General features: G+C 39.8%; 1 protein-coding gene across 1 annotated transcript in view; it reads right to left on the bottom strand.

The window, feature by feature from the left end:
- The window catches only part of KPNA3 (karyopherin subunit alpha 3), a 97,206-nt gene that overhangs the window by 21,817 nt on the left and 59,755 nt on the right, over nucleotides 1-15,634 (bottom strand). Inside the window, exons 3-10 of the mRNA XM_032150906.2 lie at nucleotides 13,976-14,065; nucleotides 13,763-13,792; nucleotides 13,626-13,678; nucleotides 13,392-13,487; nucleotides 6,995-7,080; nucleotides 3,746-3,832; nucleotides 3,224-3,393; nucleotides 714-758 (exon numbers count right to left, since the gene is read on the bottom strand). Of these exons, the coding sequence (XP_032006797.1) occupies nucleotides 714-758; nucleotides 3,224-3,393; nucleotides 3,746-3,832; nucleotides 6,995-7,080; nucleotides 13,392-13,487; nucleotides 13,626-13,678; nucleotides 13,763-13,792; nucleotides 13,976-14,065 (657 nt within the window). The remainder of the gene's footprint in view (nucleotides 1-713; nucleotides 759-3,223; nucleotides 3,394-3,745; nucleotides 3,833-6,994; nucleotides 7,081-13,391; nucleotides 13,488-13,625; nucleotides 13,679-13,762; nucleotides 13,793-13,975; nucleotides 14,066-15,634) is intronic.

Consider the following 15,634-nt stretch of genomic DNA (forward strand, 5'->3'; position numbering starts at 1 on the left):
CACTGTTTTACTCCATGGAAAAGTAACAATTTACCTTACTGCATTTAGGAGAATTTTCAGATTGCCTAGATAGTATCAAACTTGTCAGAATGTAGACAGTAAATGCTTCACTAAATCTGAATATAATGAAAAAAAATCATCTAAAAATGCCTTGCATTTAAAACGATACATTCTTCAATACTGTATCTAAAAAGGCTGTAGCATAAAAAGGCAGCATGGTTTTGTGACAAGTACCCAAGACCTATTATGAGAAGACTTCAGTTTGAATATTGACTCTGACCCTTACTAGCTCTTCCCCTTTAGATAAGTCATTTAACCTCTCTCTGAGAGTCCGTTTCTTCTTATTCTATAAAATCGGGGGAATAATATCTAGTTTATCTGTTTTAAGAACCAGTGAGACTTTTTTTTTTAAGTAAGGTATTTCATGAGGTTTTACCGCTTTACAAATATTAAGGCTTAAAAACACTACTTAATAATGACAGAAATAAACTACATATGCAGTAATTTCTCAAAAGTGAGCATTTTTGCTGTCTGGCTGTTACTGCTTACAGATTTAAGCTATAAACCTAATTTAAGCTTAATCCTATTTCTGAAAACTGTAAATACATTGTAGAAACTTGACAAGTTGATAAAATGTATGCTGACACTTACATAAAAACCCTTTCAGTCCCATCAAGAGCAAAATCTCACATTTAAGCTGCTTCTTAACTTACGTTTATATCCGTATGGTATATGAGGACACATAAAGCTGGCAAAATCTGAGGAAAGAAAATAAACAATACTTAACATTAGTTAATTAATATGTCTGTAAAAATAAACAACTTTGACATAAAAAGCAGGTAAATATGGTTTGTAGGGCGAGAAAGACAATGTTAAATCTGTCTGAATATCTTAGGAAAATGAAAATCTGATAAATTCAATCTAAAAAAACCAAAAACATATTTCAAATGTTAAACTGAAATACATTCAATTAACAAGTTAAAATATCCAAATAAATCTGGCAGAAGTTAATGTACCTTAAAAGAAAAACATTTGTTTTTAATAACCTTCTTTATGGCATAAAATGTCAAGTGGATGGCCGGGCGCGGTGGCTCACGCTCGTAATCCCAGCACTTTGGGAGGCCGAGGCGGGTGGATCACGAGGTCAGGAGATCGAGACCACGGTGAAACCCCGTCTCTACTAAAAATACAAAAAATTAGCCGGGCGTGGTGGCGGGCGCCTGTAGTCCCAGCTACTCGGAGAGGCTGAGGCAGGAGAATGGCGTGAACCCGGGAGGCAGAGTTTGTAGTGAGCCGAGATCGCGCCACTGCACTCCAGCCTGGGTGACAGATAGAGACTCCGTCTCAAAAAAAAAAATAAAAAAAAAAATGTCAAGTGGAAAAAATGGAGATGCAAGTATACAGTTATAGCTATTTAAGAAAAGCTACACTTAAAACTGCCATAATTGTCTCACTTACCTGCTTAAAGTAAAAATACAACTTTACTTAATAAGGTACCGCTTTTTATATGTAAAGATAAGATTACAAAAACAAAAAGCTAAGTTTTCAACTTCAGCTTTAGTCAAGAAAATTCGAACCAGTACAAAGTACAAAGCTTTGCTTGTTAAATTCAGGCCCCAGAGATCTCTTTTTAAAATCTGGGAGAAAGGGAGCAGGGGGTTGTAGGAAATCACACAAAATACCTTTGCATAGCAACAAAAAGTAGCAGGTGCTAGAGACAGATGTCCATTATAAAGATACACAGTTGGCCAAGTGTGGTGGCTCATGCTTGTAATCCCACCACTTTGGGAGGGCGAGGTGGGTGGACTGCTTGATGCCAGGAGTTCAAGATCAGCTGACCAACATGGTGAAAACCCATTTCTACTAAAAATACAAAAATTAGCCTGGCATGGTGGCGCATGCCTGAGACATGAGAATCGCTTGAACCCCGGAGGTGGAGGTTGCAGTGGGCAAAGATTGTGCCACTGCACTCCAGCCTGGGAAACAGAGCAAGACTGTCTCAAAAAAAAAAAAAAAGAGATAACACAGTCAACAGTGAATAAAGGTTATGTACGATTTTTTTTAAAATGCAAAGTACTCGGATCTATTTACATGTCAAATGTAAATAAAATAGTTTTTACTTTAATTAGTAGATTTAACAAAAAATATGTCACACTTTTAAGAACTCCAATTTTGTCAGAAATAAATTGGAGTTAGGCCGGGGGCTGTGGCTCACACCTGTAATCCCAGCACTTTGGGATACTGAGGTGAGCAGATCACTTCAGGTCAGGAGTTCGAGGCCAGCGTGGCCAACACAGTGAAACCCCATCTCTACACTAAAAATACAAAAACTAGCCGGGTGTGGTGGCGCTAGCCTGTAATCCCAGCTACTCAGGAGGCTGAGGCACGAGACTCGCTTGAACGCAGGAGGCAGAGGCTGCAGTGAGCTGAGATCGTGCCACTGCACTCCAGCCTGGGCAATAGAACAAGACTGTCTCGAAGAAGAAGAAGAAAAAAAATCAATTGGACTTAAAGCAAACTCATTCAAGTATACTCATGTAAGTATACTCATGTAAGTATACTAGTTTTGCCTGTAGCAACCCCCTTTTATAGCTTTAAGCCAACAATGCAATACAGTAATAAACTTTGAGACTGTTTTCCTTTTGTATTTTTCTCTCTGAATTTTTATATTTTCTTTTTATGCAGATAATCAAAAAAATAGGCATTAGGATGAACTGACATTCTTTCAGGTACAGTAAGACACTCAACTTTTATTTCATAGGAGTCAGTAATTAAATATGGTACGTTACTTTTAAAATCTTACACCTGCAGCCGGGCGTGGTGGCTCACACCTGTAATCCCAGCACTTTGGGAGGCCGAGGCAGGCAGATCACAAGGTCAGGAGATCGAGACCATCCTGGCTAACACGGTGAAATCCCGTCTCTACTAAAAATACAAAAAAATTAGCCAGGCGTGGTGGCGGGTGCCTGTAGTCCCAGCTACTCAGGAGCCTGAGGCAGGAGAATGGCGTGAACCCAGGAAGTGGAGCTTGCTGTGAGCCAAGATTGTGCCACTGCACTCCAGCCTGGGCAACAGAGCAAGACTCCGTATCAAACAAACAAACAAAAAAAACTCACACCTGCAATGAAATCAGTATATGTGTTATCTTGTCCCCTGTACATGAATTCCTAAAGTACAAACATAGGGAAAATATACCATCTGGCCTTTACAATTCTTCATTTACCTCCTGAACTGTCTCCATAGGCGGTGGGGGATCCTTATTCCTGCAGAGATTGACAATGACCCATGTGACGTTCCGAAGGAAGGTGATGGGGATGGAGGGATTGATGAAGGACAGAAGAGGTTTGACAACTCCCAGTGATATGACATAATCTCTACATTGAGGACCATCACCTACAGAAATGAAAATTGTATTTAAAAAAAACTTACATTCAGGATGAGAAAGTCTGAAATGTATGCAATGGCTCATGTGGGAACACTGACGTTCTATGTTTCCTCACCATTAGTCAAAGGCATCAAGTGTTGTTTCTCCAGATTTTGATTTGGGGAATATAAATTTAACCTACCAATGCTAACAGCAAACTGTATATCCTTTTCAGAGAGTATCATCTTAAGTCAGTACTTATGAGGCAAGAAGAGAGTCAACCCACATTAAATTCAGAGGAAACATAGTATGTAATGGCTATGCCAATGTAGGAAAAAAGTTAATTTAGATTCTTAACAGGATTCCTTTCAAACCACTTACCTATAATGTTTCCCAAAGCCCATACTGCTTGTTCACAAACATTCTGATGTGGTGAATGAAGAAGTCTCAGAAAAAGAGGTACTGCATCTATAATAAAGAAAAACTAATATTTATACTAGCAACATGTTGAAGAGTTTATAGATTTCAGATCAAAGAAATTGATCAAATACAGAGCCTGGCACATTGTAGCTGGAAGAACAAATGTGGCAAATATCTTTACCCTAAAAAGAATCAATTTCAGTATTTTCCCCTAGTAATAGTCAAGTAACATACCAATTGGCAGTATCTAAAGGTTGCTATCATATCATTAACCAAAAGAAAGCAACAGCATGAAATCCTTCCTATAATCCACTTAAAAAAAAAAAAAAAAAAAAGAGTTCCTACCCCAAACATGTAACCTTAAAATGTAATGTTTTAGTCTACATAATCTCAATTCCTGATACAGGGATTAACCAAAGAACTGATTAATCTCATATCAGGTCTATCTTATACTTTAAAATAATTTCTCATAATCCTTACTCTTTACAGAATTTATACATTACACCCATTTCTAGCATAAGCTAGATCACTTTTTAAAAATTTCAATCAACTGTATACTACCTCTAAGATTTTTTTTTGCTGTATCTGTGTATTACTTGTATTATTTACTTAAAATTTAAATTAAAATTAATTCAGTTTTAACAACTTTATTGAGATATAATTACAATAAATTTACATTTAAGTGTGCAATTCAACATTTCATATTTATACAGAGTTGTGAGGACATCACCACAATCTAATTTTATAACATTTCCATGACCTCAAAAGAAATCTTGGCTGGGCACAATGGCTCACGCCTGTAATCCTAACACTTTGGGAGGCCAAGGCAGGTGGATCACAAGGTCAGGAGTTCAAGACCAGCCTGGCCAAGATGGTGAAACGCTATCTCTACTAAAAATACAAAAATTAGCCAGGCGTGGTGGTGGGTGCCTGTAATCCCAGCTACTTTGGAGGCTGAGGCAGAGAACTGCTTGAACCAGGGAGACGAAAGCTGCAGTGAGCCGAGATCGCGCCAGTGCACTCCAGCCTGGGTAACAGAGCAAGACTCCGCCTCAAAAAAAAAAAAAAAATCTCATACTCAGCCGGGCACAGTGGCTCACACTTGTAATCTCAGCACTTTGGGAAGCGAGTCGGGCAGATCATGAGGTCAAGAGGTTGAGACCATCCTGGCCAACATAGTGAAACCCCGTCTCTACTAAAAATAAAAAATTAGCTGGACACGGTGGCGTGCACCTGTAGTCCCAGCTACTCGGCAGGGTGAGGCAGGAGAATTGCTTGAACCTGGGAGATGGAAGTTGCAGTGAGCCGAGATCGCGCCACTGCACTCCAGCCTCGCGACAGAGCGAGACTCTGTCAAAAAAAAAAAAAAAAGAAAAGAAAAAAGAAATCTCATACTTAAGGCAGTCATTCCACATTTGTTTCTCTGCCACACATTCCCCAAGCCACAGGCAACCATTAAATATCTGCTTTCTGTCTTTACAGATTTGCCTATTCTGGACATTTCATACAAATGAAATCATGCTGTGTTTTTTGAGGGATCTGACTTCACTTAACATTTTTCAGGTTCATCCATGTTGTAACAGGTATTGGTACTTCATTCTTTTTTACTGCTCAATTGTATTCCATTGTATATACCACATTCACTTTATCCACTCATCAGTTAATGAACATTTGGGTTAGTTATGAATAACATTGCTGTGAATATTTATGTACCAGTCTTTGTATGAATATGTTTTCATATCTCTTGGTTTCACCTAGGAGAAGAACTGCTGGGTCATATGATAACTCTTTTTTTTTTTTTTTTTTTTTTTTGAGATGGAGTCTCACTCTGTCACCCAGGCTGGAATGCAGCGGTGCAATCTCAGCTCACTGCAAGCTCTGCCTCCTGGGTTCACGCCATTCTCCCACCTCAGCCTCCTAAGCAGCTGGGACTACAGGCGCCTGCCACCATGCCGGGCTAATTTTGTTTTAGTATTTTTAGTAGAGACAGGGTTTCACCATGTTAGCAAGGATGGTCTTATCTCCTGACCTCGTGATCCACCCGCCTCGGCCTCCCAAAGTGCTGGGATTACAGGCCTGAGCCACCACACCCAGCCTTTGTTTGTTTTTGAGATAGGGTCTTACTCTATCGCCTAGGCTGGAATGCAGTGTGCAGTCTCGGCTCACTGCAACCTCTGCCTCCCGGGCTCAAGCGATCCTCTCGCCTCTGTCTCCTGAGTAGGTGGGACTATAGGCGTGCAACACCGTGCAATGCTAATTTTTAAATATTTTGTAGAGACACGATTTCATCATGTCACCTAGGCTGTTCTTGAACTCCTGAACTCAAGTGATCTGCTTGCCTTAGCCTCCCAAAGTGCTGGGATTAGAGGCGTGAGCCACCTGTGGGTCTGGTGAGACTAGTATTCTCAATACATGATTCAATGTAACTTACTGCCATATCACATGCTACTTAAAATCACCTTGATTACCACACCTAAAATTAGCTAAGTGTCCCATACTATAATAACGTACGTGGTGATACCTAGTACTTTTCTAAAGAGCTTGTATCAGTGTCATTTAACAATAATTATTAGCCCATCTTGAGAAAAGTAAAATTTAAAATGTCCTAAGCTAAAAGGCAGAAGCCATTCAGCATCTTGAAGATATCAGAAACGGAATTTAAAATCCTGTTATCACAGCATGATGTCTACTCCAAAAGATAAAACTCTACTCTTCTTTTTTTTTTTTTTTTTTTTTTGGAGACGGAGTCTCGCTCTGTCACCCAGGCTGGAGTGCAGTGGCGCAATCTCAGCTCACTGCAAGCTCCGCCTCCCGGGTTCACGCCATTCTCCTGCCTCAGCCTCTCTGAGTAGCTGGGACTACAGGCGCCCGCCACCACGCCCGGCTAATTTTTTGTATTTTTAGTAGAGATGGGGTTTCACCATGGTCTCGATCTCCTGACCTCGTGATCCGCCCGCCTTGGCCTCCCAAAGTGCTGGGATTACAAGCATGAGCCACCGTGCCCGGCCTCTACTCTTCTTTTAATAACCACAATTAAAATTTTTTCATGATAGATTAATGACGGCTATGAAAAAGATATCGGTCATCAAAAGTAACTTAGAAAAGTCATCATTTTAAAAATGTTACAAGATCAAATTTCTTTATTACAAAACTCTACTTCCTTGCCATCATTAAAACATAAAAAGTTCAGACAATAAGGAATTTACTTACTAGACTGCACAACAGCTTGAGTCTGTGCAGAAGTTCCTGATGCTATGTTAGTTAATGCCCAAGCAGCTTCAAACTGTAATGAAGGACTGTAAAAAAACAATAAAACATCTTTTTAGACACATAACTACCTCTTAAATTCATGAATCTTAAGACTGATAAGATATGGCTATCCTTTGCCTTGTCCTTGAATTTCACCTTGTTATAATCCAATTGCCTGCTAGCCATCCCTACCTTTTTTTTTTTTTTTTTTGAGATGGAGTCTCCCTCTGTCACCCAGGCGGGAGTGCAGTGGCGCCATCTTGACTCACTGTAATCTCCACCTCTAGGGTTCAAGTGATTCTCGTCTCCGCCTCCCAAGTAGCTGGGATTACAGGTGCACACCACCATACCTGGCTCATTTTTGTACTTTTAGTAGAGAGAGGGTTTCACTATGTTGGCCAGGCTGGTCCTGAACCCCTGACTTCAGGTGATCTGCCCACCTCAGCTTCCCAAAGTGCTGGGATTATAGGCATGAGCCACTGTACCCAGCAGCCATCTCTACTTAAAAAATCTCTTTGGCTCCCAAAGCCAGTCACTATGAACCTGCTTCTTTATGTCCACTGGTATTACAACATTTAGCCAGTCATTATTTCCCTTGACTTTGACTTCCTCTCTACAGACACATCTAATCAATATATCATGTCGATTTTACCTCTTAAACATTTCTTACATTTATATAATCACCCCTAATATCAAGTGCTAGTTGAGGCCCTCATCATCTCACTTTAACCACTATCACAGGCTCTAGGCTGGTCTTAAAGCTAGAACCCCATCTGTCTCCATTACATCATCTGCTTTACATACTAGGGATATTACAAGGCTGTATAATTTTGTTGAAAAAAACAAGATCATTATATTTTCGAATAGTGATGGAAGACCTCACAAAGAAAGTGACAACTGAACTAGCTTTTCAAAGATGGATTTAAAAAGAAAGGCAGTGACAGTGGGAAATAAAAAAGGTATCATGCATGGAAGGATCACGATGTGTAGGAACGACAAGGATTAGATCAAGAGAGCTGAAACTAACTAAGAAGCAAGTAACAAGGTGTTTGTGTGTGTGTATGTGTGTGTTTCAGGATGGGAGTGAGGAGTGTATTCTACAGATATGCGAAGGATGGGGCATTGAAAAGGGGAGGAAAGAAAATAATGTTCAAATCAATGGTATGCAGAATGGCTAAAAAAGGTTAAAGGCTGATGTAGGAGAGACCTATTAAAAGACATGTTGGGGCTTACACCTGTAGTCCCAGCACTTTGGGAGGCTGAGGCAGGCAGATCACTTGAGCCCAGGAGTTCGAAACCAGCCTGGGCAACACGGTGAGACCCCATCTTTACAAAAAATAAAAAAATCAGCCAGATGTGGTGGTACACACCTGTAGTCCCAGCTACTTGGGAGGCTGGGCGGGGTTGGGATGGGGGGATTGCTTGAGCCTAGGAGTTTGAGGCTTCAAAGAGCTGTGGTTGTATCACTGCACTCCAGCCTGGGTGACACAGTGAAACCCTGTCTCAAAAAAGACATAAAGGAAAGACCTGTTAAAAGGAAATGATCGATATTAAGTTAGGATAGCTGAAAGTGTACAAATTCCCTTAAGTGGAATACCAAGGTTGGGGGGGATTTAGTCAGCAAAAATTAAGATTAGACAAAGGTTAGGGAGTTTAAAGAAAAGCCTATAAACAGGGAAGACAGCAAGCAAGGTTGTTAGTATCAAAAGGTTAAGGAAGTCCGGGCACAGTGGTTCACACCTGTAATCCCAGCACTTTGGGAGGCCAAGGCGGGTGGATCACCAGAGGTCAGGAGTTCGAAACCAGCCTGGCCAACATGGCAAAACCCCCTCTCGACTAAAAATACAAAAATTAGCTGGACGTGATGGTGTGTGCCTATAATCCCAGCTGCTCGGGAGGCTGAGGCAGAAGAATCCCTTGAACCCAGGAGGCGGAGGTTGCGGTGAGCCGAGATTGCGCCACTGCACTCCAGCCTGGGCAACAGAGGGAGATTCCATCTCAAAAAAAAAGAAAAAAGGTTAAAGAGATCCAAGAATGCAAGAATGAAAGGTTTTAAGGAGAATAAATGTCAGAGATACAGCAAATAGTGAGGATGGAATATATATACAGGTTAAAAATATGGAACATATGAGAAAATGAAGCAGCAGAGAATAACTATGAGGGGACTTTAAAAAGCTCATTAAAATGTGTATTATGAAAAAATTCCATGGATTTCAATTTTTTTGCACCAAAATAAATTCATACTTTCTATACACGTCTGAACATGATCTAGTTTGAGGCACTAAGAGGGGTAAGGGGTAAGTCATCAATCTGAAGAGCCCCTAGAAGGAGAGCAACATGAATCCTGCTAAAATTAAAGCAAAAACAAACATCAAATTTATGGTGAAGCTTGGGAGAAATAATGGTGAACTCACTGATGTACTTAAAAGTTTATGGGGAAAATGCCCCCAAAGAAATCAGCAGTTTACAAATAGTTAACTTCTTTTAAGAAGGGCCTAGTCGGCCGGACATGGTGGCTCACGCCTGTAATCCCAGCACTTTAGGAGGCTGAGGCAGGCAGATCACGAGGTCAGGAGATCGAGACCATTCTGGCTAACACGGTGAAACCCCGTCTCTACTAAAAATACAAAAAATCAGCCGGGCGTGGTGGCAGGCGCCTGTAGACCAAGCTACTTGGGAGGCTGAGGCAGGAGAATGGTGTGAACCCAGGAGGCAGAGCTTGCAGTGAGCTGAGATCGTACCACTGCACTCTAGCCTGGGCGACAGAACGAGACTCTGTCTCAAAAAAAAAAAAGGGGGACAAGTCGATGTTGAAGATGTAATCCACAGTGGCAAACAATCAACATCAATATCTGAGGAAAAAATTAATCTTGATTGTGCCCTAATGGAAGATGATCGCTGATTAACAGCAGAAACAATAACAATACCAGACATCTTGACTGGTTCAGCTTACACAGAGGGTCTTTCTCCACCACAATGTTTCTGCTCATTCCTCTCATCAAACGAGCAATTTTGCAAAAGAATCAATAGGAAATCATTAGGTATCCACCTTACAGTTCTGATTTGGCCATCTTGTGACTTCTTTTTGTTTCCTAATCTTAAAAAAACAACCTGAAAAGGGCATCTAGTTTTCTTCAGTTAATATCATGAAAAAGACTGCACTGACATGGTTAAATTCCCAGGACCCTCAGTTCTTTAGGGATAGACAATGGCTGGTAATATCACTTACAAGTGTCTTGACCTTGATGGAGCTTATGTTGAGAAATCAAGTTTATATATTTATTATCTTTCATATATTTTATTATCTTTTGATTCCACTTTTCCACAAACTTTTAAAATTTCCCCTATATATGATGAATTCTAGCAGAAGGCAGGAAATAAGATGGTATATCAGAGGCAGGGAAGAAGTAAAAAAATAGTAAGATCAAAAATAGTAAGACAGTATATGTTGCCTCAGACTGGAAGGAGAAAGTTATTAAGCTGGTTAGGTGGTTTGGCAAAATACTGGGAGTGGGGGACTTAAATGAGAAAATGGATAAATGTAAAAAATAAAATTATAAAGCCAGAGAAAGTCTTTCAAGATGTCATGTGGAAAAACAAAAAAAAAAAATGAGAAAAGATATAGAAAAAATAAATAAGTGCAATAACAAATGGACATTTATGGCCGAGTGCAGGGGCTCACGCCTGTAATCCCAGCACTTTGGGAGGCCGAGGTGGGTGGATCACAAGGTCAAGAGATGGAGACCATCCTGTGAATGGTGAAACCCCATCTCTACTAAAAATACAAAAAATTAGCCAGGCGTGGTGGCAGGCGCCTGTAGTCCCAGCTACTCCGGAGGCTGAGGCAGGAGAATGGTGTGAACCCAGGAGGCGGAGCTTGCAGTGAGCCGAGATTGTGCCACTGCATCCCAGCCGGGGCAACAGAGCGAGACTCTGTCTCAAAAAAATAGATAAATAAAAATAAAAAATAAACAAATGGACATTTATCATAAGTTTGACATTGTGTAGAGTGCTTTGTATATATTATTTCCATTCCTTACCATCACCTAATTTTTATAGATGAGGTATCTGAGGTTCAAAGGCCACTTGGATTTTTATCAACAGCAAACCCTGGATTTGAACCACAGTCAATCTGGCTCCAAAGTATATGGCCTTTTACCTTATAACACAACTTCCCATGACAAATCCATAAAGTCAGATCCAAATCACAGAAAATTTTCTGGTTTTGCTTTGGGTGGTGGTTACAGAGGTCTGAGTTTTATAATTATTCATTAAGCTGTATATATTTTAGCATATTTTTCTGTATTATATATGTTATGTTTCACAGACACACCCACACAAATTAGTCTATATATAAAAGACTGGAAAGAAAAGGAAAAAAAAGAAGTTGGCCACAAACAAGGGGCCCTAGGCCGGGCGCAGTGGCTCATGCCTGTAATGTCTGCACTTTGGGAGGCCAAGGCAGGTGGATCACCTGAGGTCAAGAGTTCAAGACCAGCCTGGCAAACATGGTGAAACCCCATCTCTACTAAAAATACAAAACTTAGCCACACCTGTAATCCCAGCTACTCAAAGAGGCTGAGGCACGAGAATCGCTTGAACCCGGGAGGCAGACATTGCAGTGAGCCAAGATTGCACCACTGCACTCTACCCTGGGCAACAGAGCGAGACTCTGTCTCAAAAAAAAATAAATAAATAACAAGAACAAACCAAAAAAAAAAAACAAACAAACAAGTGGAGGGTCCTAAAGGTAGAAGTAGAATAGAATTTATTTATTTATTTATTTATTTATTTTGAGATGGAGTTTTGCTCTGTCACCCAGGCTGGAGTGCACTGGTGCGATCTTGGCTCACTGCAAGCTCTGCCTCCCAGGTTCACAGCATTCTCCTGCCTCAGCCTCCCGAGTAGCTAAGACTACAAGCGCCTGCCACCATGCCCGGCTGATTTTTTTTTGTGTGTGTATTTTTTAATAGAGACAGGGTTTCACCGTGTTAGCCAGGATGGTCTCGATCTACTAACCTCGTGACCCGCCTGCCTCAGCCTCTCAAAGTGCTGAGACTACAGGTGTGAGCCACTGCACCCAGCCGAATTTATTTTTTGAGTCAGGGTCTTGCTGTGTTACCCAGGCTGGAGAGCAATGGCACGATATTGGCTCATGACAACCTCCACATTCCAGGCTCAAACGATCCTCCCACCTCAGCCTCCCAAGTAGCTGGGGCTACAGGCAGTGCCACCGCCTGGCTAATTTTCGTGGTTTTTTTTTTTTTTTTTTCGTAGAGCTGGGATTTTGCCACGTTGCCCAGGCTGCTCTCGAACTCCTGGACTCAAGCGATCCACCTACCTCAGCCTCCCAAAGTGCTGGGATTACAGGCGTGAGCCACTGCGCCCGGCCAGAATTTTTTCAACAGCTAAAATAAAACTTACCTTTACTTAAATAACACTGTTATAGAAAACAAACATGATAGTATTTTAAAAAGTGTTACGGGCCTGGGGGTGGAAAGTGGGAGAGGTTATGGCACACAACGAGAGCAAATGGTATTTTTAAATACCAAAAACCCTTAGTGGCAACATTTATATACCACTATTCTTATCTAGCCAACTGAAAATTCCTTGGACAACATTTAGCAAAATATCCCAAGTTTCAGTCTAGATGCTCTTAAATGCAAAAAAAAAGCATTTGTTTTAATATATTTTGGAGTTCAAACTTACATTCTCCCCAGTTAATCCAAATTAACAAAGTTTAAGGCACAGCACTGAGATATCACTAAAATGGAAATAGGGCCAGTTCCTCAAAAGATATCAAGTGGAGTTTTACTCCTTCTCTTCTGGGTAAGTATAACCTGTCCTATTATTCTTAATTTGCAACAAACAAAAAGTCTGATGTTGGACAACTTATCATGGATGAAGTACTGTTAAAGACAACACAGGATCAGTAATCAGCTGGAAGATTCCCAGGGTAAGAAAGAGCCACTTAGTTCTGGAAACCATCCATGTTGACTTAGTCACGAGGTTAATCTATATATAGACTCATAAGCAAAGAGTGACTCAAACATTATTTGGGTTGTTTTAAAATATTACTAATAAAAAATCCTGATAAAGACTATAAATATTTGAGATAAGTTAAAACAGGCAATAAACAGGAGATAAAAATTTCCTAGAAAACATACACATCCTTCAGAAACGAAAACGAGAAGCACTCTGGGTCTGCTAAATATGATCACAGAATAAGAAAATTAAAATATATGACGATTGAAAAGCATCGTAAGTACAAAACCAAACTGAACTCACTGTTTAAATAATAATCCAAACTTTAAAGTTAACTCAAAAAAACTGAATAGGGAGTCAAATCCATACTTACTTATCATCCCTTTCTAGACATTTGACTAGAATTGGTAAAATCCCAGATTTTATTAAGTCATCAATCGGTGGATTTCTGTCACTGGATAACAGTTTTCTAGGAAAATAAATATAAGAAATTAATTGCTATAATTTTCAAACTGTGAAAAGAAATAACAATGTATTAACTTCTAGACTCCCAGGTAACACAACTGAGGAATGACATAATTCTCTCTCTGGACAAATTAGTATTTACCTTGCTGCCTGGACAGCACTCAATTGAACCACTGGGTTATCACTTGTGGCATTCTGCAATATCAAATGTAAATTTCAGAAATGAAAAAAATCAATTTCAAAATACTTCAAAATGAGAATATTAAATTAATGACATACCTGCAATATAGCTTCTAGGGTTACATTTTGCTTAAAAAGAAAAAAAAATAGTTCAGCAGAGTTTATTAGCAAAATTACATTCATTAAATAGTGTACCTGATAGAGTTAATATACTTTAATTATCATTATAAAGTTGGTCTTATATTAAAAATGAAGTTCTCACAGTTACTATAAAAATTATTTTAAAATCACTATTAAAACATGGTAACTTACTGCTTTAAAATCAGCATCAACATCTGAATCTTCTAGACTTTCTTCTTGGGGAACATTTCTCTTTTTCAATAAGTGTTCATCTCTTTTGTTCTGAAACGCAACAATAAATGCTTAGGAAGTCGTAAGGACTACTGTTAATGAAAAATCCATTAAAACTACTTCAACTTTATTAGGCAATTATGAAACAAATACTGAACACATAAGGATAATATGAATTAAATGTGCATACTGCAAAACAATGACAAGGGTCACATTCTGGCTTTGGTAACAAAATTATCTGGCTTGCTTTTACACACACACAGCACACACACTTCATTAAGCACCCACCGTGGTTTTTTTTTTTTTTTTTTTTTTTGGAGACAAGAGTCTTGCTCTGTCACCCAGTCTGGAGTGCAGTGGCACAATCTCAGCTCACTTCTAACCTCTGCTTCCTGGGTTCAGGTGATTCTCGTGCCTCGAACTTCTGACTAGCTGGGATTACAGTCGTGCGTCACCACATCTGGCTAATTTTTATATTTCTAGTAGAGATGCGTTTTTGCCATGTTGGCCAGGCTGATCTCAAACTCCTGGCCTTAAGCGATCCGCCTGCCTCGGCCTCCCAAAGTGCCTGGGATTACAGGCGTGAGCCACTGCGCCTTGCCTACTTGCGTAAGTTTGCTCACACTTAAATTGTAGATTGTTGGCAAAAATGGCAGTAATTCCCCTTCCCATATCCAGTCCCACACTGACTATAGGCATGGCTGTGTGACTTGCTTTGGCAATGGGACATTAAGCAAACAGACTCGAAAAGTGCTTACACAGCAGGGACAGGTTCTCTTTTGCAACTTTTTTCCTGAAACCACCTTGTGAACACCGAGCCATGGAGAATGAGACTGCGTGGACAACAACCAAGTCCCAGCCAAGTTACCTGAGACCATGCTAGATCATCTAGTCACCAACCAACCCCGCCAGCTGACCAGAGACAATAAGGGAAGCCTGCAGAAAATAGCTGAACTGGCCTATGCCAGAAAACCCACTCTGCCAACCCACAAAATTGTTAGCTCAATAAAATGGCTATTGTTTTAAGCTACATAGTTTGGAGTGGTGTATTATGAAGCAAAAAAACTAAATGATGCACTCATGTTTTTAAATTTATGCTGTATTTAAATTAATATGACTTCTAAAATTCCTAGTATGTTGTTGTTCCTTCTCTCTACTTGCTATGAATTTGTCTCCTGAATTACCACTTTAACTGTATTCTACAGGTTCTGACATATAATAGCTTTCCTACTGTTCATTTTTAGGTATTCTTAGATTCCATTAAGATTTCTTTGATGCTCAATATATTCAGACATACTTTAAAACGTTCACAACTATGAGGTTTTTGTAACTGTCTTATTCAGTGATTTCCAATTTAATTATATTGTAGTCAGAGAACATGTATGTACAATACACTGAAATTAGCTGACATCTGCTTTATACCAGAAGTTCCCAAACTTTCTCAGTCCACAGTGTAGTCCAAAGTAGTCATTTGGGAAAAAGAAAAGAAAAACAAATAAATTGAAAGAAAAAATTATTTCACTCTTAGATAAAATAATTGTAGAAAGGAATGTAGTGTTAACTTAAGTGTTTAAACTGTGGACTACCTCAAGATCTAATAGTTCTGTGGTGTCTGAAAAA

This window comes from Hylobates moloch, unplaced genomic scaffold, assembly GCF_009828535.3.
Source record: "Hylobates moloch isolate HMO894 unplaced genomic scaffold, HMol_V3 SCAFFOLD_4, whole genome shotgun sequence".
In the NCBI taxonomy this organism is placed as follows: domain Eukaryota; kingdom Metazoa; phylum Chordata; class Mammalia; order Primates; family Hylobatidae; genus Hylobates; species Hylobates moloch.